The following is a 25870-nucleotide window of genomic DNA, read 5'->3' on the forward strand; positions in this document are numbered from 1 at the left end:
TGAAAATCTCAGCTAAAAATAGTAGCATGAGAGTTCAGGGGACCGTTTTCCTCAAAGGTGGCTGTTGGAGCTTGGACCTTGAGCTTTGCAGTGTGGGGTGAAACTCATAGCTGTCCCGAGGAATTTATTCAGGGGCTAACATAGGAGTCAATTCTTCTGGATCTTCTACGTGACCTGTAGCAAGGGCTTGAATGATAAGACCTCCAAGCTTCATCAGTTGCTGTTCCGGTCGTGAACTGAGGAGAGTGGAGATGAACCTCCACTGAACGTGCATTTACACCTTACCTAAAGAAACCCACTTTCACCACCTTGGTGTGGGAGCAAGTACATTATCTGGGCCAGTCATCTCTCGGGGACCTGTGCCTCACTTCTGCTTGTGTGTCACGACCGAGTGCATTTTACCTTCTTGTCCTTTCTTGAGCCCTGTAAGTTCAGCAAACTGGTTCAGTCCTCAGGAGGCTGAAGTCTTGTGTGCAGCAAGGAAGGAACAAGACAGACCAAAGCAACCCTGCGCCCCAACCCTGTGCCTTATCTCTCCTGTGGGAGGAGATAAGCTAATTTATGGCCACAATAGAGAGAGGACAAGACCCCCATGAAGATCTCTGCTTTCCTTGGTAGATCTGGTCCTGATCCTGAGAGCAGAGAGCACTTTGGATGGACAGCCAAGGGGGTGAAGAGGAGCTATAACTCACGTACACAGTGCCAGAAGCTGCAGCCACCTCTAGCTCTACCTCCTTGCACACGTGCAGCCTGTAGTATTTTATCCAAAAGCTGCATTTCAGCACATTTTTAAAAGCTCTCCAATTTCACTTTGAGGTAGGGGTAAGTCCATCACCTCCCCAGTGAACTCTTTCAGTATCTAAATAGCCTGGCAGTTAGCAGCTCTTATTTCAAGGCTGGAGCTGTCTAAATCCAGCCTCCAGGCACTGGACCTTTCGGAATGCTTGCCAGTGGAGGGAACAGCAATTCACAACACAAAATGCTTTTTCCATGTGTGATGCCTGCGTGCACCATGTGTCTGGGCTTTTGCTCCATTTCTGTGTCCTGGGGTGTTTGCCTGATCATTGTGAGCAAATGGAAACTGTTAAAATTGTTTAATCCTTGAACAATCTTGTTATGAGGGAGGGAATCAGCTGCTGCTGGTGGGCCACAGCAACAAAGCCACTCACCCGATGGGGTTTGCTTGGTTCTTGAATTTGGAGTGGCAGTGTGGTGGGCAGCAGGGGTAGGAGGCAGGGAAGAGCAGGGAGTGGAAACAGAGAAATCCCAGACACACACGACATCAACTTGTGCTGGAGCTTTATTCCAGTGGACAATTCCAGCTTTTTCCATTGCAGCCTTATTCTAGTATGCTGCTACAGCACGTAAGAGTCCAAGAGCATTTTAAGTGGCAGACCCAGGAGAATTATTATCTCTGATCAATGCAGCAGATGATCATTATAATTGCTGGTTCTGCAGCCCTGCTGGTCAGTGCCTCACAGCACAAAGCCCCCCCCCCCAGATGCTTTTGAAAGCGCCGTTTCTGGCTCCTTTGGATCCAAATTCGACTTCTGCTTAAAAAAGAAAAACGATGGGATGTACTTTCACAAATCTGAGACTTGTGGATGTACGGCCTTCGTTCGAATGTTCTTCTTTGATGCCAGCAGGAAGCAACGTTTCCGCAGGATCTCTTGCAGACCAAGAACTGCTCCAAAGGCTTGGCAGGAATGGATGTCGTTCTCGACTGGTGAGCAGCGACGCTCAAGCGACTCGGCTGCCGTCAGCCGTGGGAGAGGAGCGCGCGGAGAGCTGCAGAGTGTGCCAGAACAAATAGCACTTAAGGAAAATCCTTTTGCCTTTGTTCCCTGCCTTTGTCCCTGTGACTAGGCAGCGGGTTCCCAAGAGCGAGCCGGGCGTTGCGGGGTGCCGGGCGTTGCGGGGTGCCGGCCGGTCCGGCGCCGGGGATTGCATCCACCTCCCGCTGCCGCCTGTGCTGGGGTGATAATGGTCTTCTCCCAGCCAGGGCTGGGGGATGGCAGGGGGGACCCCAGCTCACTCCCAGGGTGCGTGTCTGGCTGCGTCCCCCTGCTCGGCAGACCCAGCCAGCAGTTCCCACTCTCCCCTGTGTTTTGGAGCATCTGGCCTTGCTGCAAGGATTGTTTTGCTTCAAGAGCTAAATAAGTGCTTTGTATCCCAACAGCCATGGAAAAGGAGTACGTGCAGGCTCGGGCCAGAGCACACTGCACTCACTTTCCAGTTGCACACGTGCTGTCATCTGTGGAGCTCGTGTGTGCGCCTACGTGTACGAGCACTTGCAGCATTTTGCAGACAAGCTGAGAGTGTTTTTTGCTTGTGGCTTGTTGGGGCTTTCTCCTCTTTACTTTTCCAAGAATGGCTAGCAGGAATGAGAGAAATACTGAAGACACCAGATTGGTTTCTCTGTCGATTTTTAAGGGCTCGGTGTAAAAGATCATTTAACGCTGTCTGATGTGCAGTTAAAAGCCAGTGTTGGGGAGGAGCAGGCAAGCCACAGGAGCAGCCCTGCTTGCCCGGGCCAGCACAGGCTTGTTAGAAGTGCTGGCTGCCTTCCTCCCATTGGAGCCAAAGCTCAGGCACAGCAAACCAGGGGATGGGGCTATGGGTGAGTGCACCCAGACATGCACCAGCAGCCACTGCTCTGCACATCGTTGTGTGGGCAGCTCCCCATGTTGGTGTGGTACATCCCCAGGTGGCATGGGGTGGGCTGTAGGATGGTCCCAGGGGAATGATGCTCTCCTTGGCACAGGGAGATATCAGAGAATGTCAGCATGCCTGGAATTTGAACAGAAACGGTTGCATGTGGTGATTTACTGTGCTGTACCCAAGCAATGGCTGATCCCCTCAAAGCCCCCTTTTTGGGGGGCATCCATGTTGAGGCACTGTGCCACACGCAGGCCAGCACATACTGTCGTCACAGAGCTCTTTGTGAAAGCCTTGCAGCCAGTTTTGCAGTTTGTTTTGTTTTGTGAAAGCCAGGCAGGATTGCCCAGCTGGATGTGCTGGAGCTGTTATGGCTGAGCAAGTCGGCACCCATCAGCGGAGCCACACCAGGACACTGCATGCTCCTTTGTAGTCCATCCCAGAGGTACAGTCATCCCAAACAGCCCGGTTTGGTGGGTGCTTTCAGTAGGAGTGTTGTACCTGGGGTGAGTACAACTGAGTGCTGTTTCCCAACAGCAATTCATGGCATAAGAAACATGATCTTTCCCCTCCGCCTCCTTTAATTCATTGATCAAAGAGATCCTTCATCAACAGCTGAAATTCACAGGTCGTTTGCAAACCTCTCCTTCTAGGAGAAGGTGTAAGACTTTGCCCACAAAGAAGCTGGCATGGGTTTTGTCTTTGGTCACCCCTGGGACTGCCATGAGAAGCTGCCAGTCCTGCCCTTATTTAGCAGAGACTGGGTAGGTTTATAAACTGTCAAAGTTAAACTGGAAACACACCCCAAACCTAGGAAGACTGCAGAACACAAAGGCATTTGTAAACTAATATAATTACTTTCCTCAATGCCTTTGAATAAAAGTTGGCTCCACTTTAAAGGCTTTTTCCTACCCTTGTTTTACGTTATGCTCTTTGCTTTCTCTTGGTTTCTTTCTTTCTGTTTCCCCTCTTTTCGCTGCAAGTAGCTGATCATTTCCAAAACGTGTATCAGTTTTTGTGAGCAAAACTTTGTGTCCAGACATTTTCCTTTAGAAGGTGAGACTAACACCCTGGGAAGATGAGTATCTGGTGCACCAGGTCTTGCAGCACAGAGCCTGTCCCTTCCTGGGGCAGGACAGGGCTTGCCCAGCCATGGCACCCAGCACCCATGGCCAGCCTGGCTTCCAGCACACTGGCCAGCCCATCCCCATGGCATCGGAGCCCCTGACACTGTCTGAAGAGTTATTTTAACTCAGCCTGATGTTTTCCGTGTTCCTCTGGGGTTTCTCCTATCAAGGTGTGAGCAGAGGTCAGAGCGAAGAGGGGCAGGTGAGGAAACTGAGGACAAAACCTGGCCCAGCCCCCACTCGGGTGTGTTAATAATGCTTGTTGGCATAATCATGGCCCGAGAAGATCTGTTGTGAGGGGAAAGAGCAGGATGTGGAGCTGCTCTGTGGTACAGAAGAAGTATTAAATAATGAAACAGCTAAAGATAGCACATGATTTAAAAGGGATATGTTATCTGTTGTGGGTCGTTGCCCCGTGCTGTGTTCCTTATCTGGCTGCAGCTCATGTTGCAGAGCCTGTGAGGTCAGTGAGGAGCCATCCACCGGTGCCTGGGGGGTCCGGATCAGCCCCTTTGGCCACAGTGGCCCTATAAGGCTCATTAGCTACAGAGCCTTGTGCTTGCTCTGAACCAGAGCTGGATGGAGGAGGAGTTATTTTCATGGAAAACAGTGACCTTTTGTACAAAAGCAAAGTGCAGACTGAGCAGTTTTATTTTTCCAGCAAGTTAACATTTTCTGCAGGTTTTTTTCCCTGAAAAGACAAATTTATCTGAAAATTCCCCTTCTTTTATTTTTCCTTACTGAGCCCAACCACCGGCTGCTCAGTCCCGGGGAGGGAAAGGCTGTTGGCAGCCAGCTGAGCACAGAGTCAGGGAATGCTGGCAGCCTGTCCGGGAAGCCGGACGCATCCCGCAGGGAATCAGTGATGGATGAGACAGTAAAATTTGCACAAGCCTGGATTAACGTCAGCCCAGGCAAGGGGCATCCTTCTGCCCTTCACCTGCATTCTGGATGGATCTCTTGGGATAAGAGTGGTGCCCCAGGTGAAAGGATCTGTGCATCCCCCTGCTTCAGGTTTGTCCCCAAGGAGGGATGGTGGGTGTGAAGGCAACAGTGGAGGAAGTCATCAGGAGATGTAAGGAAAGAGTTCTAATCCCACAAGATGTTCTGTGGACGCTAGGCAAGGACTGGTGGCTGCCTCCACTCATCCCCTCCCTGAGCACCCCTGGAGAAGGTCCCCTTGGCTGATGTGGATCCAAAGCAAATCCTTTTGGGTTATTTCAGGCAACAGAACACAAGTTGGAGCCTGTTATGTTTATTTTGTTTTGCTTTTCAAACCAAATTGCCCATCCCTGCTGAGCTATGTTGCTGGTGCAATGGGAGCCAGTTCCCGCGGACCTGCTGAAACTAAATGGAAAACTTCCCAGCGGAAGCAGGAGCAGAGCTGGGCATGTACATCCCACCACGTTGGGCTCCAGGAAGGCAGTGCCCAGGCTGCCAAAGAGAAAGCTCACTTCCCTGCTTTCTGTCTAGGGTGAGCGTCTTAACAGCTCATTGCTTTAGGGATGGGATGGAATTTGGCAGCTCTTCAAAAAAAACAAACAAAAAAAAGAAGTAATTTCTGGTCTCTACCAACTTCAAGGACTGAGTGGGCAAAAAAAGAACTTCACTACAAGAAATAAACACAAACTAACCAACCTGAGCGCAGGGGAAAATGAGTAGCTTGTCTGCACGTGGGGAATTTGGCTGAGAGGAGCAGTCAGCAGGGATGTGTACCGGCCGGGAAGGTGCCTGGCAGCCCAGTACAAGCTAAATGGCAGCCAGGGCATCACCAGGAGATTTTCAGCTGCAAGCTCTGCTGTGGACTAGCTGGATGAACTCAGGAGCTCATTTAACATTGTTAGGCTGCAAATAGTCCTTTCCAGCATGTGGATTTGCTACCTCAGGTAGCATGTCATAAGAATTTAAGTGTTTTTAATGTTCTTTGATGTCTCTGGGTGAAGAATGCTCTATAAATGCAAGGTAAGTATTCTAATGTACATAGTTTGTTTTCTTTTTAACATAACAAAATACTTAGCAGCCTTTCTTTCTGTGACAGTTTCCGTAGCTGGTGGGTCTGTTTCTGCCGTGCCTTAGTAAAACAAATCTAGGGTTTCACAGTGACATATGTTCAGCGTGTTCCTCAGCTTCATGACCTGAGCAGTTTCCTTGTCATCAGCACTGCAGAGTTAAGAATGGAAATCTGCTAAAAACCTCCCTTTCCACAAAACCCGATGATGGGAAAGGTGGATGTCAGGGTCGATTTGGAGAGGAACCATACAATGAGAGGAAAAGCAATTGCAAGCACTGGAACAGCTCTGCTCATAGTTAGCTCTGAATGAGACCAGGAGTCAGCTGAATGTAATTCTTCCTGGATAATGCTGCCTTTGGATCTTTACTCTGGAATAAGAACTGATTTAGTTCTGTTGAAGGTAACCTCCTGAATGAGCCTCCCCAGCAGCCTGCAAGCAGCTCCTCTGCCAGCCAGCCCTGTGTGACCTGCCTCTCTGTCCCTGTCCCTCCCAGTGACCTGCAGTAGCTTGTCATCCTGCAGATGCTGCAGGGTTGTGCTGGCAGAGAGGGCTTCTCTGGGGAAAGCCAACCTGGGGGGTGCTCTCTCTGCTAAAGCCCAAAACGTACAGTGAGCGGGGGAAAAAGCTGATCAGAAGCCATTGCAAAGCAAGCGTTGTTCAGGAAAAGCCCTGCAAAAGCTGCTGGCGATGCAGCTGCTCTGAAAGGAACGGCTGCAGTGTCTGAGAGCTGAGGGAGCATCTCAGGGGGTTAGTCCCACCACAGCAAAGGCAGAAGGCTGTATGCATCAGAACAGTTTGCATCTCTAGCCAAGCGCAGATTTAAGGAAGCCATCCAGCCCTCTGCTCCTGCCTGAGCATCCAGAGGCATCCAGAGCTGCCGAGACTCCCAACCCCAGCCGAGCTTTCCCCTACCTTTCCCTTCTCCACGTTCTTCCCAAGATATTCAGCATCACTGTGGCCATTCTGGAGCTGATCCTCGGGCAATGAGTCCCATCCCAGTGCCTGGCCCAGCCCTTGACTGCAGATCCCAGGTGTGGCAGTCGGAGGAGAGACGCCGGGGTTCGGGGTGTGCTTCCTCTCTGGGCTGCCACCAGGCTCCTCCAGCGCCGGGCCCCACCGCGCTGCCTCTTTAATAGCTGATTTTAATTACATGCTCCGAGACAAAAGAGAAAAACCAAGCCTTCCGACAGATTTTTATCTCCTGTTTATTTCCACAAATTGCTACAGAAAAAAGCCTGGAGGGTTTTGATGGAGGTGGAGGCTGAGATAGCCAGGAACACAGAGGCTGCTGGGGCACAGCCTTTTTAACCTCCCCTGCCAAGGCAGGTGCCGACACATCCCCTCAGCCAGCGAAACATGCTAACGCTGTGGAGACTGACCGAGCAAACGGTAATGAGCTCCAGAGCCTCACTGGGGCTGCCACCCCTCTTCCTCGGTGGAGAAGAGGCAGTAAAACTGAAGCAGTTCCTGGCTGCATCTCCCTCCTTTAAATCATCGGGAAGACCCGGTGCCCGCTGGCTCAGGGGGTGGCTGGTGGCCAGGCACGGGGGCATGGGCTCAGCCAGGGAGCCCCACTGCAGTCCCCTCTCTTGCTCCATAGGTGCACCAGTACTACAGCTGCCTGCCCGAGGACAAGGTCCCCTACGTCAACAGCCCAGGAGAAAAATCTCGCATAAAGCAGCTTCTGCACCAGCTGCCGCCGCACGACAATGAGGTCAGTACCTGAAATGTGTCCTTGGACATCTAGCAGGGCTGCGGGTGGGGAGGGGATGCAACTCCTGGGGTCGTTCTTGTTGGATGCACAGTTGGTCCTTTCTCGTCCCTTTCTTGTTTTTCGGGAGGGATTTAGTTGGATTTTGGTCATGTTTGCTATTGAAGTGCCATATTTGCTCCCTATTTGGATTGTGTTGAAGGTAGGGAGGGAGTTGTTTGTTTCTGAAGTTAAGCTATTTTAAATCATCCTTCTTCAGTTCTCTGAAGTAAAAGCACTTTCTCAGCCCTTGGAGGCCAAAACCACGTTAAAAGTGGATGGAAACACTGCTGAGAATCAGCTAGAGCCAGATCCAAAGTCGCAAAAACTACTCACCTTGGGAGTGAGAGTGTGTGTGCCATGGAGGGGCTTCCCATGGGCTGAGCCTTGCAAGCTGGGAGAGCCTGGCAAACTGGAGGTTGAGTCAAGACCAGTCAGAGCAAATAAACCTTCTTACGTCTTGCAAGAAAGATGTGAGGCAGCAAAAAAAGGGTCGGGTCTTTGGCATCCTGTTCTCAACAGTGAGAACATTGGCTCTGGTAGCCCGCAAAATTTCCCTGTGTAAACAAAAAAAATTATTTTCATGCTGCTTTCTGAAGAAACCGCTCTGGAAAATACGTGCAGGTAACTTGTTTGATCTAGGTTGGATTTTAACGAGTTTGCCTGCACGTGGCTGGCTGCCACGGGCACAGCACAGAGCTGCCAGTGCCAGGAAAGCTCCAGGCACCAGGCAGGGGCTTCTTCCCATGCACCCTTGGGCCCCAACCTGCCTGCCAGCTGCAGAAAACCAACAGCCTCTGACAGCTGAAAACTGTCAGAATAAATACAGAAGAACACTGCTACTGCAGCCCATACTGTTGCAATCTGGAGGCATGACCCTGCATGCGTTTTCTGCAGGTTGTCAGAGTTTGCGTCCAGTTCCCCCTCATGCTCAGCTCACAAGTCAAGGTGAGTTGGTTGCTCACATGGATAATCCAGCTCAGCTCCATGAGCCTGCTTTCCAAAGTAACGGAAACTGGATTGGGCACAGATGCTACGTGTGGCCACCTTGGCTCTTCAGTCATATTCTCCATTGAGATGCAATCACCAAGAGCTAAGCCTGAAGGATGAAAGTAGCCAGGAAAACCTTAGAGTTTCACAAGCTTTTAGGGAAATTGCATTATTCCTTGTTTAATATCTTTTTTTTTTTTTTTTACTTCCATATTACCTTCCAGTGCAGACTTTCTAGAAATATGCAAATTTGACCCTACACTGGAAGAATAGTTGGAGTTCCCAAATAGCTGGAACTCCATAATTTACACAGAGAAAATGGGCTCTGCTCTAGAAATGCCAATAAGATCTTTTGAAGCTGCTCTAAGACCTTTGCTGTAGGGAGAAAGCAGGAAAACCATCAGTCTGATTGCTGGGTCTGGGTGGGACTCGGAGGACCCAACTTTTTAAGACTTTTCTACAAACCTGCACCCAGAGAGCAACCTTTCTCCTGCCTTTTTTTCTCATCTCTACCTCTTGAAATTTTGCTTGAACCTTGGGCTACCTGAAGCTCAGGTGTGTTTCTCCAGCCTCCCCAAGCCAAGGGCAGAGCTTCTTTGAGTAACCCCATGCAGAGGTTTGCAGAGCCTGTGGGACCGTGCCTGGCTGCTGGGAAGCCAGGGACACCCCAAACACTGAGCATTGCTTGTGTTTTTCAGGTCCGCTATTGCAATTCCTTGGATGAGGAGGAGAAGAGGGAGCTCAAACTCTTCAGCAACCAAAGAAAAAGGGAAAATTTAGGGAGAGGCAATGTCCGGCCATTCCCTGTCACCATGACAGGGGCCATCTGCGAGCAGGTGGGTAGCAGCTGACAAACTGGTGCAAGCGGGGCAGCTTTTTCATTGCCAAATGGAAGTGAAGCTCACAGGAGCAGCTCCCACCCTGGTCCTGGCCAGCTCCAAGTGCTGGGGTCTGTCAGGGCAAGAGCACCCTTGTGATACTGGATTTGAAGCAGTTGCTCCAGCTCCCGGCCTCATGCAGGGAGCTACTGGTATCCTGGGAGGGAGCAGGAACCTGTTGATATCCTGGTCATAAAATGGGGATGAAAAGAGATGAAGAGACAGCAGAAGGGAGCTGAATTAAAGTTCTTCTGCCACGGCTGTGGAAGCAGGTGGTTGGTGGTGGCTGGCAGTGGGCTCGCCCACCCCTGTTAAACACTGGCTTTTCCAACAGTGCGGCGGGCAGATCAATGGAGGGGACATGGCCGTCTTCGCCTCGCGAGCAGGGCACGGCGTTTGCTGGCACCCTCCCTGCTTCATCTGCAGTGTCTGCAACGAGCTGCTGGTCGACCTGATCTACTTCTACCAAGATGGGAAGATCTACTGCGGCCGGCACCACGCTGAGTGCCTCAAGCCGCGCTGCGCAGCCTGCGACGAGGTAAGAGCCAGCTCGCCCTGGCCTCTGCCATGGGTGCTGCCCACGGAGATGGCACGAGAGAGGTCCCCTTGCCAACTGAATGGTGTTTCCCCTGCGTATATCCTGGCCTCTGCACAGAGACATGAACACGAAATACCATGGTTTGGCTTGGCCAAGGCTTCATGTGAGCTTTTCCTGGGGTTTTGGTTTTGGGCCCCTCACTACAAGAAGGACACTGAGGTGCTGGAGCGTGTCCAGAGAAGGGCAACAAAGCTGGTGAGGGGTCTGCACAACAAATCTGACAAGGAGTGGCTGAGGGAACTTGCAGGTTGTTTGGCCTGGATGAAAGGAGGCTGAGGGGAGACCTTATTGTGACTACCTGGAAGGAGATCATAGGGAAGTGGGTGTTGGTCTCTTTTCCCAAGTAACAACTGCTAAAACAAGAGGAAGTGGCTTCAAGTTGCACTAGGGGAGATTAGATTGGATATTAGGAAAATTTTCTTCCCCAAAAGCATTGTCAGGCACAGGCTGCCCAGGGAAGCGGTGGAGTCACCATCCCTGGAGGTATTTAAAAGACCTGTAGATGTGGTGCTGAGGGACATGCTTTAGTGGTAGACTTGGCAATGCTAGATTATTGATTGGACTTGAAGATCTTAAAGGCCTCTTTCAACCAAACCAGTTCTAGGATTCTATGCTCTCTGGGATTATTAGTTGCAATCTGCCTGGGCCTGTTCTGAGAGCGATCCTCGTCTGCGTGCAGGGAGCTGAGAGGGCTTCCCATGAGCTTTTCCACCAACAGCACCCTCCTCATGCTGTGTGATGGTAGTCCAGCGGTGTGTGGTGGTCCTCTCTTTGTCTCCCCAGAAGAAGCCTCTGGTGGCATGAGTGCTGTTTCCTACAAGACGGTAGTGTTTGAGTACACACCCAGCTGAAACAGGCTTTGAAGGAGGAGATTAACGGGCTGTAGGAAGCTGAACAAAATGAATATAGAAAACCATAGAGAGTCACCTCTGAGCGTTTCTCAAGTGTCAATCTCTTTTTAAAAAAGGCTGGTGAAGGAAATTGTTCTGGCTTTTAAAGTTATGAGAACCGTAATGTGGAAAACCATATGTACTATAAAATGCCACGTCCTATCTATGCATGCATGTAATAGTAAAAATCCAAAGAGCATTGACTTATGTATCCAATTAAATTTGTAACGTTACTAGTAAAAAAACCAACTCCTAACCATTTGACTGGCCCTATTTCCTTGTGGCTTAGGCTAGGTAATTTTTTTTTTTCATGTCCATTTTATCCTTGCAAATTCTCATACAAGGCTTTCATTCAAGCTCCTTCTTTAACAAACACTTCTTCCCCTGCAACATCCGGCACTAATTGTAAGAAAGAGGAGCTCAGGGGTAAGAGGAACTGCAGGGGAAAGGCTTTTGGTATGACCTGTAGTGGAGAGAAGAGCCAGGGAGCAGAGCTGGGCTACTGCTTGCTCCCCTGGCTTGGCTTGAGAGTGAGACGGAGTGGGAATGTGAAGCAGAGACAGCAAGGAAGCATCTGCTGGAAGCATTTCAGGTGGCTGTTTCAGCAAACCAGTCTTAACAGCTCTCTGTGCCTCAGTTTCCCCACTGGTGTAATGACTGTGATCATCTTTATAAGCACATGGGCTGAGGTAGAGGCGATGGAAGGAGCCAGGTAGCTCCATGTTCTCTCCCTTCCAGACAGCAGCCACTTATTGTGTTTTTGCTAATCCTTTGTACTCCAGTCCCTGTTTCAGAGACGAGTAAATGTGTTTTAGTAAGTGGCTGCTGTGTTCTTCAGAAGTCCACCAGATCGATAGGTTGTATATAAGCATGTTTATTACCCTGATCGACCTGTCCTGCTGATGGATGTGCTTATGAGCACATTACTGCGAGCTCTGCCTTAACACTTTGCAGTCCGTGCACTAACGTGGTCCTGAACTATTTACACTTCAGTGGATGCCGGGTGTCCCTGCTGCAAGTCAAACCGTGGGAGGGGGGAACTGTAAAACCTGGAGGTGGTATGAGCAGAAGGGCACAGCTGCCGTGCACAGACAAGAGACACAAAGGTTGGTGCCCGCATCCCTCTCTGACCGACTCTGCTCCTTGTTTTGTTCCCCCTCCGGCCCTCCCAGATCATTTTTGCCGACGAATGCACCGAGGCCGAAGGGCGGCACTGGCACATGAAGCACTTCTGCTGCTTTGAATGCGAGACGGTGCTGGGGGGGCAGAGGTACATCATGAAGGATGGCAGGCCCTACTGCTGCAGCTGCTTCGAGTCCCTCTACGCCGAGTACTGCGATACCTGCGCCCAGCACATTGGTACGTGCCCCCTGCCCTCAGCCGGGGTGGGAGGGCAAACCTCTGCTTGGAAGGTTGTTTCTGGCAGCAAGAGCTGTTGCCTTGGCTGTGACAATGACTCGGGGCTGCGGGCAGGACAGCCCACAGCTGGGCTCTGCTGCAGCCCTGCAGCATCCAAAGAGGCTTGTTCCCCTCTCACATCTCACCAAGGACCTGGCACGGTAGTTTGTTTGGTTAAACCAGTGCTTATTCCTTTTTGTGGTCGAGAGGAGAGGACTATCAGAGAGAAACTTCAGGAGGTGTTGCAAATAGTGAAAGCATTTTCTGGCCTACTATAATCCACGCTTTCTTTTCCTTTAAATCTCATTTTCCTGTAAACAGCCTGGCCCTTCAACTCCCAGATTTTTTTACAGCCAGGCTTGCCAAGGGATTGCATGAGTTAATGAGCTACTGACAGGAAAGATGCTTGTCCATTAGGCATCATTTGCTTCTGTTTTCCTTTTTTAATCAACCCCCAGATAGGTGTTCTCAGACAGAAAGAAATCATGCATCAGAGTCAATCTATGTTTCTAGAACACTGATTTAAAATGTGGTTTATTGTGGGGCCTAGTTGTCCCCCCAGCACTCGGGGGGTGGGAAGTCACCTCGCTGCTCTCCCCAATCCCATTTGCCACTTGGCTGAGCATTTACACGTGCTCACGGGCAGGCAGGCAGCCCTTTCTTTGTCCGTGGAGGTGAGCTCACGTGTTCAGATATTTCATAGGCTGCAGGGAAAGGAAAAAAAAAACCCAACCATTTTGCTCTTGTGCATCGGCCAGATGGCAAGGGAGGAGCAGAAACTCGGGGCTTCAGCAAAGCACTTGGAGGACGTGTTTGCTGTGACCTGCAGCACATCCTTCCTGAAAGCTCAGCTGCAGAGCGGTGAAGAAGCAGCTGTTCATGCTTCTTGCATGCTCCCTCCTCTTATGCTTTCCCCATCTGCTGTCCTCCCCTTTGTCCATCCACCCAGAGCCTGCTGACTGTCAGTTTTTTGGAGAAAAATGCCTGGTTTGGTGCATATCTACACATTTCTAGCAAAGGAGGGACTGCAGCCATTTTGCTGCAAGTTGCACTTAGTAGTCACTGAGCTTTGTGTGTAAGAGCCACGAAAATCAGAGGTAAGTGTGTGCTTAAGACTTGCAAGGTTTGGGTTGGGTAGCCAAGGCTCAGAATAAAGAGGCTGGGCTCTTCCTCTGCGAGATGGCTTTTGGGGCATTGGAAAAGGAGCTTATAAAATCCCACCCACCGACTTGTCTCTCTTTTGTCCACAAGCACAGCACTCCAATCTATGTAAAAGCATTTTGCTCATTATAAGGGGAGGAAAAAAAAAATCAATTACGCTAAAGCAACTTTAGCTTGGAATAAAATGGACTGTTAAGGTAAATTATCTGGCTGCAGTCGGCCTCCCCAGTGACACAGCTGTGGTGGGCATGTAAGCCTGTGGAGTGTACACGTGGGGTGCAGCCCCTGCCATGCCAGCCAGCCTGCCCCATGGCAGCAGTTTCTCAGTTAATGGGGGCTTTTGCCATGAACAGCAGCTTAAACAAGTGAATAAATGTTATAATTGAAACCCCAGGAGCTTTGCTCATGGCTCTGACCAAGAGTGCTGGGCTTGCAGCAGGCGTGTGCTCCTCAGGATCTTGCTGGTGGGGAACAGACCCTCTGCATCAATTCATTTGTGCACCCCAGGGAGTGCAACCTGGGAAATTTGGCTGGGTGCAAGGCAAGGGTGTGTGCTTAGATCCCTGGGGCTGGCTCTTTCTGCTCCCCTTTGGAGAAAGAACCCCAGTAGCCAAAATAAAGTTAGGATGGGGCCATGGTAACAGCGAGGAACAGGGACATCATCTTCTCTGTTACATTCTTAACCAAGGCAGAACAAATTCCTCATTATGGTTCAGCTGGAGGCTTTTTGGTTTTTGTTTGGGGTTTTTGTTGTGTTTTTGGTTTTTTTTTTAACTAGGCAGCATATTATTGCTTTGACTTCAAGGACTTTATGGAGAACTTCTTGCATTCCTTTGCTTTATGATCGGAAATGTCCCCATTTAATATGAAACAGCTCGAGGCTGAGTTCTGCTGCCTTTCCCAATGCTGAGGAGCTGCCGAGCAGAGCCTGCAAGGAGTTAGAAATGGGCTTAACCTCACGCACTGGTGAAGCCCTGCTGAAGGGCTTTTGAGAGTGAGCCTGGGTGCATGTTGCTTACAGAGGACACGCATGTTAAGTGCAGTGTGAAGTGATGTACATGGGCTAACTCCCACGCTCTGCATGTTCCCCTCAAGGTATCGACCAGGGCCAGATGACGTACGATGGCCAGCACTGGCACGCCACCGAGACCTGCTTCTGCTGTGCACAGTGCAAGAAGTCCCTGCTGGGACGGCCCTTCCTGCCCAAGCAGGGGCAGATCTTCTGCTCCAGGGCCTGCAGCATGGGCGATGACCCCAACGGCTCCGACTCCTCTGACTCGGCTTTCCAGAGCGCGCGAGCCAAGGAGTCCCGCCGCAGCGCCAAGATCGGCAAGAACAAGGGGAAGGGCGAGGAGGGGGCACGCAGCCCCTGCAACCAGCTGCAGGTCACCTCCAACCGCCTCTCCACCGACGTGGACCCGCTCTCCCTGCAGATGGATTTGCTGAGCCTGGCCAGCCAGACGCCGAGCCTCAACCGGGAGCACTTGTGGAGGAGCCGGGATGAGCTCTACCACTACGGGAGCAAAATGGAGCAAAGTCAGTCCCAAAGCCCTTTGCAGCTTCTCAGCCAGTGCAACATAAGGACCTCCTACAGCCCCAGCCAGGTCCCAGGCTCGCAGCAGGATTTATGGGCGAAACATTTCAGCAACCCAAAGAGGAGCTCCTCGCTGGCGATGAAGAGCCACGGCGGCAGCTTCATCCAGGACTGCAGGGAGGACTACTACTCGGGGAGGCTTCGCTCGCAGGAGAGCTACAGCGACATGTCCAACCAGAGCTTCCCTGAGACCAGAGGAAGTCTCAAAGTCCCCAAGTACGAAGAGGAAGAGGAAGGCGGGATGCCAACGCCCCAGTGCCGTACCCGGCACCCCATCAACGCCCTCAAGTTCACGGAGGACCTGACGCCCACCGAGCAGACCCCCCGCGGCTCCATGGAATCCCTCGCGCTCTCCAATGCAACAGGTATGTCACCCCTGCTCCTGTCACCCTCCCGCCACCTTGACGCCTCCTCTGTGTGATGAGGTCCCTTGTGCTCCAGCTCAGTGCCACAGGCTTGCTGACCCGGCCCCACTGTGCCTGGCAGCCCTTCTTGCTTTGCTCGCTGTGTTTACCAAATGCAGGGCTTTATAGATGGGAGGCCTTTTCGTGTAGCTCAAAGCAAATGTTTCCCAGCTCTTTAATCCTCCCTTTTGTGAAAAGGAGGGGAAAATCAAGGCCAGCTGTGAACGCAGAGGCAGATTCCAGCCTTCAGCATTTGAAGGACTGCTGTCAGCTGCCCTTGGGGGCTAGAAACATTTTTGAATGCTTTGAAATAGGCCCCGTTAGCCCCTCTTGCATGTTACACAGTCCTCCAGCACGTGACTAGTCAAAAGAAATTCCTCTCCCTCTACGCACGGCTCTTCTTCTCCTCTTCCCCAATCCTCAGGCAGAAACTGCAAGGAAAAGCCAGGCGAGATGTTTGTCCTGCCAGGCTGAGCCTGTTTCCCGTGAGCACATCCCAGGGTAATATTTCTCAGTCTTCCCCTCCAGACGTGTTTGGGTTTCGTGCTGTGGCTGCGGGGCCGGGTGTGCGTGCAGGGACGTGTCTGCAGCGGGGCTCTGCTCCGTGGCTCAGCCCTGGAGCCTGCTGGAGTTCCCATTACTGGATGGCTGCACTCCTCTGGCACAGCTATCGCTTGCTTCCAAGTCCCTCAGCAGAAAACTTCTCAGAAAAGAAAATACTGAGCCTGGTTTACTCACCAGAGATCCTGCCTTGCCTTTTCTTTGCCACTCCCTCAGCTTTTCTCTGTTCCAGCCAAGCGTTGCTTGGATTCGGGCAGGTCCTCCACCTGCTCCCTTCAAAATGGAATCTGTCTGTCTTGCTGTCCCCAGCAGTGAGCAGCCTGTGGTGTGTTTGGCACCTGGTCCTGAGGGCATCCCATGGGATCACAAAATCATAGATTCATAGAATGGTTTGGGTTGGAAGGGGCCTTTAAAGGTCACCTAGTCCTAGTCCAACCCCCCTGCAGTGAACAGGGGCGTCTTCAACTAGATCAGGTTGCTCAGAGCCCTGTCCAACCTGACCTTGAATGTTTCCAGGGATGGGGCATCTACCACCTCTCTGAGAAACCTGTGCCAGTGTTTCACCACCCTCATTGTAAAAAATACCTTCCTAATATCTAGTCTGAATCTACCCTCGTTCAGTTTAAAACCATCACCCCTTGTCCTATCACTACAGGCCCTGCTAAAAAGTTTGTCCTGGCCCCAGGTGGTGGGAATTCACTGGCAAGCATTGCTGGGCCTCAAGAGCTGAGCACGGCTGCAGCTCTGTGCTCTGCCCAGCCTGGATGGACAGGTTTGCTCTGCTACACCCGTGCCTCCTCACCCTGCTCCTGGGTTTCCGTGTGTTTGTTTAGGGCAGTTGCCAGCCCCGTGCCAAGATGTGAAATGATCTCTCTGCTCAGCCAGGATCTCCCTAACCAGCAAGTGGTAGAGCAGAGGGGGACAGAAGCTAATGAGCTGGAGAGGGTTTTGCTCAAACAGCCTCAGAGGGAGAATAGATGTGAAATGGTGTGGGAGTTGGGATTTGCTCTCTGGAACAAGGCTTCCTTAAGCAAAGCTCCACATTTCCAAAACCGCTCATCTTCCTGAAAACTTGTGTTGTGTAAAGCCCATCAGTACAAAGAGTCTTGAGCAACACTGAGTTCAGATGAGCAATCCCTGAGTACTTGGGAGGGTTTGTTGCATGCCTTGGAGCTGAAGTGTAAGAAGTTATTGGGGATACAGGTCAAGAGACAGGAAATGTGGCAAGGCCTTCGTGCTGGAGTGAAAATCAATCTGTCTTTTGTTTTAGAAACCCCTTTTCAAAGAGCTGGGAGGGAGGCCTTCAAAAGGCACCTGTCCTCCATACTTAGTCAAAGTATGAATTTCCTTATGGGCAGTGCCTGCCTTAACAACTTGCTGCTTTCCTGCTTTCTGGAGCTGATGCTTAGCATGCTGAGGCTTGCACCAAACTTCAGCAGTTCCTCTGCAGAGTGAGGTGATAACATTTTTATTAATGCAGAAGATTCTAATAATTTTCTTCGCTCTGGGACCTGGCTCAGCTTGAGCTGGGGGGCACTGCAGCAGTAACAGGCACCTCCCTCAGGGCTGTGTGTGCAATTATGGAAGACACAATTATCATTCCATTCAGCTGGCAGCATTCTGAGGACAGGGAGATTCGATGACCTGGCTGAGGTCTGTGGGAGAGCAGGTTTTTGGGTAGGGGGTTGTCAAGGCATAGCACCCTGCTGCCCAGCTTTCCTCATCCCCGTGCTCATTGCTCCTGCAAACACCCCCCACACCCCAGCCCAGCTTTGCAAGAAACTCCCTGGCATCCAGGTGCAAGGTCCCTTTCAGCTACTGATGCTGCACAGTTGCTCCACCTTAAAAAGTGAAATAGTTAACACCCACATCCATCTAACGTTTTATGGCATTGTTGGAAACGGTATTTTTGTATAGGCAGCTGAAGGGCAAACAGTCCCTGACCTGCAGAGCACACGTTAAAAGCTGTTCCCTCCCTGGCAGCAGCTTTTGCTGTGATGTTTCTATTATGACTTAACTACTAATTAGGTGGAGATGTCAGTAAAAGCAGATAACTCACAGGGTGTGCTGCACTAGTCCCTGTCCTCTGGCCAGAAGGGACAGATCTTGTCCCTATAATATTTGTGATGCATTCAGTGCTGGACTAGGAGACACCAAGTCTCTTGTGGGAACCCCAGGTTTTCACTTTACCAACCAGGCTTTATTTAATCCCTTTAAAGCCAGTTCTTCATGGGTTAGTAAAGAGGTGTGACACCATGTTAATCTTGGGCACTTCAAGTGCTGGACTGTGCTCTGTTGTTTCCCCATGTGGAGTTGTGCACCAGCAAACACCTGAGTTTTAGAGGTAGCTGTGACCTTCCTGCTCCATTTCAGGGTTTGAATTAGATGGGAGTGTCTCTGCCCCCTCTGGTTGTTTTTCTGGAATTGCCACAAACGCTAATGGGATTTCAACACGCCCAGTGGCAAAGGGCAGAGTTTCCTGCTGGTAGAGGGCATCTCTCCTTTCCCCTCACATTTCTGTCTGAATATCTCTCTTCTTCTCGGAGACTGGGTCTTCCTCCTTTCCAATATGGCAATTACATGGAGAGGCAAAAGGCAAACAATATTTCCTAGCAAATTTTCCAAGAGGGAGCTGATTTTTGCTGGATTTTATGTTATCATTTGTATTTTATTTCCTTTGGCTGCTTTTGCTTTTAGTTTGTTCTTGTTTTGTTTTTTTAAAATGGCATTAGAAACAATACAGAACCGTGGATGCTGAAGCATTGTTTGCTCCTTAGCTCCCTTCATGAAGTAATCAGGACAATGCTAAGATGGAGTTTGTCCAGGAAGCTTTTCTCATGAGGAGGAGCCTGATCCTACCAAAAGTTAATCACTTCCCAGAACATGCTCAGTCCATCACAGCTGTCCTCCCAGGGCTTCTGCTCTGCCTAGCTCTGCTTGTGTTTGCATTGCCCTCTAAAAAGGTTTTGCAGGTACTGTATGTGCCCAGCAGCTGAATTAGAAGTCAAGAGCTAATCTCTGCCAATTCCAAGCAGTCACTTCCACAAAATGCCAGCTGGTCAAATAGCCCACTTAAGAAAGTACCTGCAGGCTTAATGTTATTCTCCAGGAACAGTCTCTGTGTGCAGCTTGCAGAGAGCAGAAATGCTTTGGAGGTAGAAGTTGTATTGAACGATGATGCTGTTGTATGCAAAAGAAGTAGATTCTAAGTATTTCTTGAGAAAATGAGTTTGGGTGAGGGTAACAGCCTGTCACAGGCATAAATCCACAGGAAAGCATGGTAACCCAGTGCTGTTATAGGATGGAATGTGATTTCACATGTATGGCACACATTTCTCCTGTCATCTGTGTTGTGAGATGCCCAAAGGCATCAAGTAGCTTGTTTTTCCAGGACTAAACAACAATTGTGACATACCCAGAAAGCAGAGAGAGAAAAATGTATGAATAAGCTCATGGGTCAGTGCTGATCCCTGTAGGTCTGAGTTGCCCAGTGACCTCACCACATGGTCTGTCTCCAGTCCTCTCCTCTTCCTCTGCCTGAGGAGGGGCTGAAAGCTGCGGGGAGGGGAGGGAGAAGGAAAAAGCTCTGTTTCTCAGACCCAGGGTGTGTTTTCCAAGAATCACTCAATGGCCCATCCTCTCCTACACCACAGGCTTGGGAGCAGCTGCTGAACAACCTCAGGGGCGGCAGCGAGGGGCTCAGATGAGTGGGTCCAGGGGCTGGTCCCCATCCCTGTGTCCTCAATGGCACAGCATCCCATGGATGCTCCTCTCCCTGGAGCTGGGCTGGAGTCGGTGTCTGCCATGGGTGCTTCAGCCAAGTTAGGCAAGCCAGAAAATGACATATTGGCTGTTCTTGACTTATTCTAAGAAAAAAGAGGCTTCCAGCTCACTCCTACCATCCTCTTTGCCCCAGATACAGGCAGTGTAAATAAAACTGCTTCCAAGTTGGAAGATGGGATCCCTGGGGGGACTTCTTGCAATTCTGACGCCTGGGTGTATCATTCCACAGTCCAAGCCAGGTCTTTCAAAACCCAAGATGTGTGAAGCTAGAGGTTTTCCTTCCCAAAGGGTCAATACCGAAACATTATAAATCTGCCAGGAATGTTTCTTCTCCCCCTCACCCTCCTTTCTCTGCCTGGCAGTGGGAGGTTTGACATGTTTTCCTTGAGGGCCAGACACGTGCACACCTTCACCCCCTCGCTGTCACACACAGATGTGCCAAAGCACATGGAGTAACAACCAAACCAGAGGGAGTACAGAATCATTTCTGAGAAGACATGTCAGGGGAGGCAATAGCAGATTGTCCCTGACCACATCTTGGCCATCCTGCCTTTTCTGGGGAGGGTGTAGGAGCTGGTGGTGCCCATGAGTGGGATTATGGGAACATTTCTAGGTTAAAATCCAAGGCCTTTCCCAGGCAGCACCTGTCTAGGGACTTCCTTCATCGAGCCAGACGAGGATGGATCAGGTAGGAAATAGCCCCTGACACCTCGGGGTAGCAGGTGGGGGCACACCATGGGAGGCTGTCAGCACCAACAACCGCTTGGTGAGCGCTCTGCTTTCCCAAAATAGTTTGTTTTCCGTGATTTCCAGTTACATAAGGGTTCTGCTTTATTTCTGCACACCCCGAGGTAGCTCTGAAGTGAGACAGGGCTGAGCTATAAACAAAGCCCTGGCCAGGCTGTCCTTAAGGTCATTTTTTAGTTCTTGCTGTTGAACCTGGTGCTATGAGAGAGAGAAGGCTCTGAGTCAAGGGGGCTGGACATAAGAGATTCTGCACCATCCCCTCCTGTGCCTGTAGAACTGCACTTAACCACTGGCCAGCTGGGCTAGGCACAGGGTTTTGGTGTGGGCAGGCACCCATGTCGGGTGGTGAGGACTGCAGTGCACAGGTATACGTGTATGTTATGATAAAATAAAAGCCAGAAGCCAGTGTCAGCATAGCCCTGTGTGTGTGCAGCATCCTAAGTCAGGGCTGGGGTGAAGCTGAGGGTGCTCTCTGCAGAGGGATGCTGGCTGTGGCTGGGCCTCGGCTTCACAGGGAGCTCAATGTAAAGGGGGCTGGGAGCTGTGTCCCCTCACAGGGGGCTTCATTCCAGCCTCACACCCGGCGTATGTGCTCTCAGCAGCCCCTCTGCTGTCATTGGCCACATGGTTTAATAATCCACAATTAATGCAACTTGCAGCCCCGGTTCAGCAAAGCACACGGGGTGAGACTGAAGGGCTTTGTTGTGGCCAGGCTGTAGAGGTGATGCTCATGAGGAATATCGTTGTGCTGTCGCTTTGCTTAGTTGGTTGTTATTTCCCTTGGCAGCGTTTTATGGGATGAACGTGACTCTTAATAGGGTGGGGAAGGAGTTTGGAGGCGATGGTACAGCAGTTTTTTACCAGACCTTCATCAGAAACCTGCTTTGTGTTTGTGGCACCGTAGCCAGCGCGAGTTTTATATCAAACGCCCTCAGGCGAGCTGCAGCTTTCACTTGTGCTCATTCCAAGAGGCCTGTGTTTCCATGGCTGCAGGGTGAAATACTGAGCCTGGCAGCCCCACACAGCAGCAAAATAACCTGCTGTGTCCACGTGTGCCACGGTGCTGGCTCCAGTCTGGCCGTGGGATGGCCCCAGCCAACACACTGTGCTGGTGGCAGCAGGTGCCATCGCTTCTCTTCCAGTGCAAGAGCCTCTGGGGCAGATGCTGAGGGATGTCCTGGGTGTCTCAGAGCATCTTTTTGCAGAAGGAAAGTCGGGTGGGGTCAGCTCATCACCCCCCCGGTGTGCATCCTTGGAAAGGGCTTGGGGATGTGATGACAACCATCCTGTACCATGGATGCTCCCCTGGGCAGCCTTGGGAAACATTCTCAGGTTTCCTTGTTAGAAAAAAATCAGTGCTGCGTGGTAGGGCCTCCTCCAGTGTGCTTTTCCTTCCAGGTTGGAGCTCACTGGGGTTATTAGCTGTGTTCCCAGATGAAACACTTCATTAAGAGGGAGCTGCAGCGGCTGTAAATAAATACCTCCTCCAGGGCAGTGCAGGACTCAAAGCCACCCTGCCTGTGTCCAGGCATTGACTGCCTTTGGATGCCCAGGAAACCCTCTGGTGCCACATCCTGCCTTGGCCACCTTCTGCCATGATTGCACAGGAAGAGTTTTCTTCTCTGAGCTGAATTTTTCCTTGTGGAGTTCAACAGACCCAGTACATAATGTATTCCCCTCCTCTTTGCAAGCATTTATTTCCATATTTGAAGGCTGTTATTATAACCCCTTCAGCCTTCTCTTCTCTAGACTAAACAAGCCCTGCTCTTTCAAACTTTATTTCCTAGGTTATATTTTCTAGATGAAATTTTTTAGACAAGTGGTTATTGCTGTCCTCTGAACTCACTGTGGTCAGATTGGAGCACTCCTGGCTTGCTCCTGCAATGCCTTGCTGAGGCTTTGCAGCTCCCTGGGGAAGGGCAGGATCATTTAGGGAGCTTTAAAAGACTAATCTGTGCCTAATCCCTGCTCATGATACTTTACACCTTGCATTGGTGTAAATGTTAAATAAAGCCTTGGAGGCACCTTTGTGTTTCATGTGGGTTAGAAGTTGCATCCTTGACCTGGTACCTGCTCTGGGCACTGTAAGAGCCGTGTGGAGCTTTTGGGGCCTTTGGTGATGCTGTAAAAGCACAGCTTTGCATCTGACTGAGCAGAAGAAATCCTTTGCTGCCACTGTGAGCAGATAAATTTTCCTTGACCCCAGCCGTGCTGCCTGCTGGGTCACTTGCTAGTGAGGCTCCCGAAAAAAGGCTTGTCCACGTGCAGCCTGCCAGATCTGCCTGGGAAGATGCAGTTGGCCCTCAGTAGGGAGAATTTCTAACTGTCTTATGGAGAAGTAAAGCTGTTGGGTCTTGGGGTGGCTTTGCTGCAGCCTCCCAAGCACAGGCTCCATTGTGCCCTGGGCCCCGTGTGCTGGTGGTGAACATGCTCTGTGCTGGATTCCTCTTACAATCCACATTCTCCCAGCAATTCAAGATCTTCAAGTGTGTGTGCTTAATTATAATCGGGCCATCCGGATGAACAGCCAGAAAACATCCCCTGGGCCTAATAATTGCTGATTAAATCTTGCTTTCCAAGCATGAGCTGTGTGTGTATTGCAGGGTCCTTGTCCGAGATTGCTGCTCCTGTGCTGACCAGCTCTTTGAAGGGGAAAAGACCTCATGGTGTCTGCTGGAGGTGTGTGTGAGGGGCTGGAGACCCCCAGCCTGCATAAATTAAACCTGTGAAGCCCCGTCTCTGCCTTTCCCAGAGCCAACCTCCCCCCCCCCCCCATGCAGTGCAGCTTGTTATACTCCTGGCAAGAACAAACACAGGTTTCACTGCAGGTTGTCCTGCTCAGCCACTGGAGCTGTGTGTGCAGTGCTCTGGCCCTGATGTGGAGGATGCAGATATGTCTCATGTAATTTGAAAATATTGCTCTTCTCCTTCTGTGTCCCGAGAGCCTCTCCCTAGATGCTTATTTTTGTCCTTGCTGGATGCAGGACCAGAGGAGAGAAATGGCCATGGCAGGGGAGCCAAGACCCGTGGGGTACCATCCAGTGTGGCTGGCTGAGCGCTGGGGGTGAAGCACCAGCTCGCCCTGTGCTTCCACAAGGCGGGATGAGACAGGCCCCTTTCAAATGGTTCTGCCGAAATCCATCTGCTGACGTGGCAGGAGCATCCCATAGTTCCGAGCTGCATTCCCGTAGCTGGGAGCTGTGTTCCCGCAGTTGGGAGCTGTGTTCCCGCACTGCGCTGCCCTCGCTCGCTCTCCCTGCGGAGCCGTGCTGGTTCTCTTAACCAACGGTTGCGTAAATGTCACCCAGGGCTCGTTTTCCTTGTCAACAGCTTTTGTCTGACAGCCCTGATGAAGGCCACGTTTGGCTGTCAGCAGCCGTGAGTCACGTTCACATCAGCTCCGCTGGCAATCCCATTGTTATTCCAGCCTTTCAGGAGGTCTTTGTGCATCTAACCGAGTTGCTTTTCCCACCTGAGGGGCTGTTGTGCTCCTCTGTGGTGGCACAGAGGGACACGGGGAGCAGTGCCTGATGTGACAAATAACATCACTGGGATGAAAGGCAGGAGATCGTAGCTCCAGCGGGGAGGTGCTGTGTGCCAGGAATTGTTTACTCCCTTAATGGGAGTGGGGAGCCTGGGCAGGCAGATCCTCAGGGGGGACAGGGATCCCATGCAGACCTGTTTCCAAAGGGTGGTCAGCAGGGTTGGGTTAGCTCGCTCAAGATCAGTGTGGCTTAGGAAGAAAAGTCGTGAAGCTGGCTTGAAAATTTTGTCATTTTTTAAACAAAACCTGGCTCTGACTTCTTTTTGAACCCAGCCTATCCCTTTTTCCTCTGGCACTCAGGGATTGCGTTTGCTTTGCCTTCCTCTGTAATCATAAACTCCAGAAACATCCCCATTAACAGCAGAAAAGCAAACGAGGAGAGAGAAATGGCTGTGGTGGCTGGGACTCGGGGAGCAAAGCCAAATCATGCAAGACGCTGCAGCAGCTTGTGCTCAAGTGCTGAAGCTCTCCCTCTTGCCACCAAGGGGAGGATTTGGAAAACCTCGCCCGTCTTTGCAGGATCTGTTGATCTTTTTAAGGCTGAGTCCAAAGAAATCCTGAAGTGGCTCGTGACTGAGGTTAGTGACAGCAGCCCTTGTTCTTGTCCAGGTTTGGCAGGCAGCAGTTGATGCCGAAGGAGCTGAGCTTCGGTTGAAATGCAAGCGGCTTTTTGTTAAGGGGCGAAGAGGTTTATTCTTGAATTGTGGGCTGGGTTGTTGGTTTTTTTAATTAATTTTACAAAGTCGTAAATTCCCGGTGATTGCACAAGGGCTGTGCGTCATGTTGAAAATCCTGCTGATGGTGCACAGCTCTCCACGTTCGGTCTGCACGGGGAGGTTGTCGGAGCGGGACGGGGAGAAGAGCGCCAAGGCAAACACTCTGCATTTGGTTTGGGATGAAATGGATTTCCTTTGAAATAGCTTGCAAAACATGTTGTCCTGAGCAATGCAAGTGGTAGCTGCTGCCAGTTGTCAAGCCAACGTGGGGATAGTCTGAATGTAGTCAGAAAACACCCAGAAAACAGGCCAAGGTCTAGGGCGACGTGGAGTGTGTTGAGTTTCTCATTGATGGGCAGGTGCTGGGTGGACACCACACAACTCTGCTGCTGGGTTAAGGCTTTCTGCCCTGTAGGAAAGCACCTTACAGGAGTTCAGGGTTGGAGGAAAGCACCTTATGGGAGCTCAGAGCTGGTCTGCCCATGGGAGAGACCCTGTGTGCCACTTCTCTGAGCAGAGCAGCCCATCAAGCTGGAGATGATGATCCTGGCTCCTGCCCACATGTAGCAGGGATAACCTGACTCTCCTGCTATACTGTGGCTTACAGGGAGCTCCATCAGACCTTCTGGGGCTTGGGTGTTTCCTTGCCTCCTGGTAAACCCAGCTGCAGCCAAGGGTATGCGATCAGTCCCCCCATGGCTGTCATTCTGGGGACCTGTGTGGTGCCAGGTGGTGACAAGCCTGAATTAGTCAGTGGCCCTGTTCTCAGCTGCCCCTGACGTTGTGCAGTCCTTCCAAACATGTCATTGTTGCACAAGATGTGGGTGCTGGATCATGGCACCCTAGTTACCTCAGCGTGCAGGAGGACTCAGGTTACCTCTGACGCATAATTTCTCCCTGGCATTGCTGGTTATTTCTGTCAAGTCACAGGCAGTGGAGACATATGGGGAAGGAAGTCGCGAAAAGCAACTTGGAGTCCAACTCAAAACACCTTAAATTGGTGCGATTTCTCCAAAGGAGGAACTGTCTGCTCTTTAAAAAAGCCAAACAGCCTCTTGA

General features: G+C 51.0%; 1 protein-coding gene across 1 annotated transcript in view; it reads left to right on the forward strand.

Annotated features, from left to right (window-relative positions):
• PRICKLE2 (prickle planar cell polarity protein 2) overlaps positions 1–25870 on the forward strand; it is a 101423-nt gene that overhangs the window by 72569 nt on the left and 2984 nt on the right. The window contains exons 4-8 of the mRNA XM_051627802.1: positions 7398–7511; positions 9236–9373; positions 9750–9953; positions 12076–12262; positions 14558–15421. Coding sequence (XP_051483762.1) covers positions 7398–7511; positions 9236–9373; positions 9750–9953; positions 12076–12262; positions 14558–15421 — 1507 coding nt within the window. The remainder of the gene's footprint in view (positions 1–7397; positions 7512–9235; positions 9374–9749; positions 9954–12075; positions 12263–14557; positions 15422–25870) is intronic.

Source organism: Apus apus, chromosome 9 (genome assembly GCF_020740795.1).
Source record: "Apus apus isolate bApuApu2 chromosome 9, bApuApu2.pri.cur, whole genome shotgun sequence".
Classification (NCBI taxonomy): Eukaryota; Metazoa; Chordata; class Aves; order Apodiformes; family Apodidae; genus Apus; species Apus apus.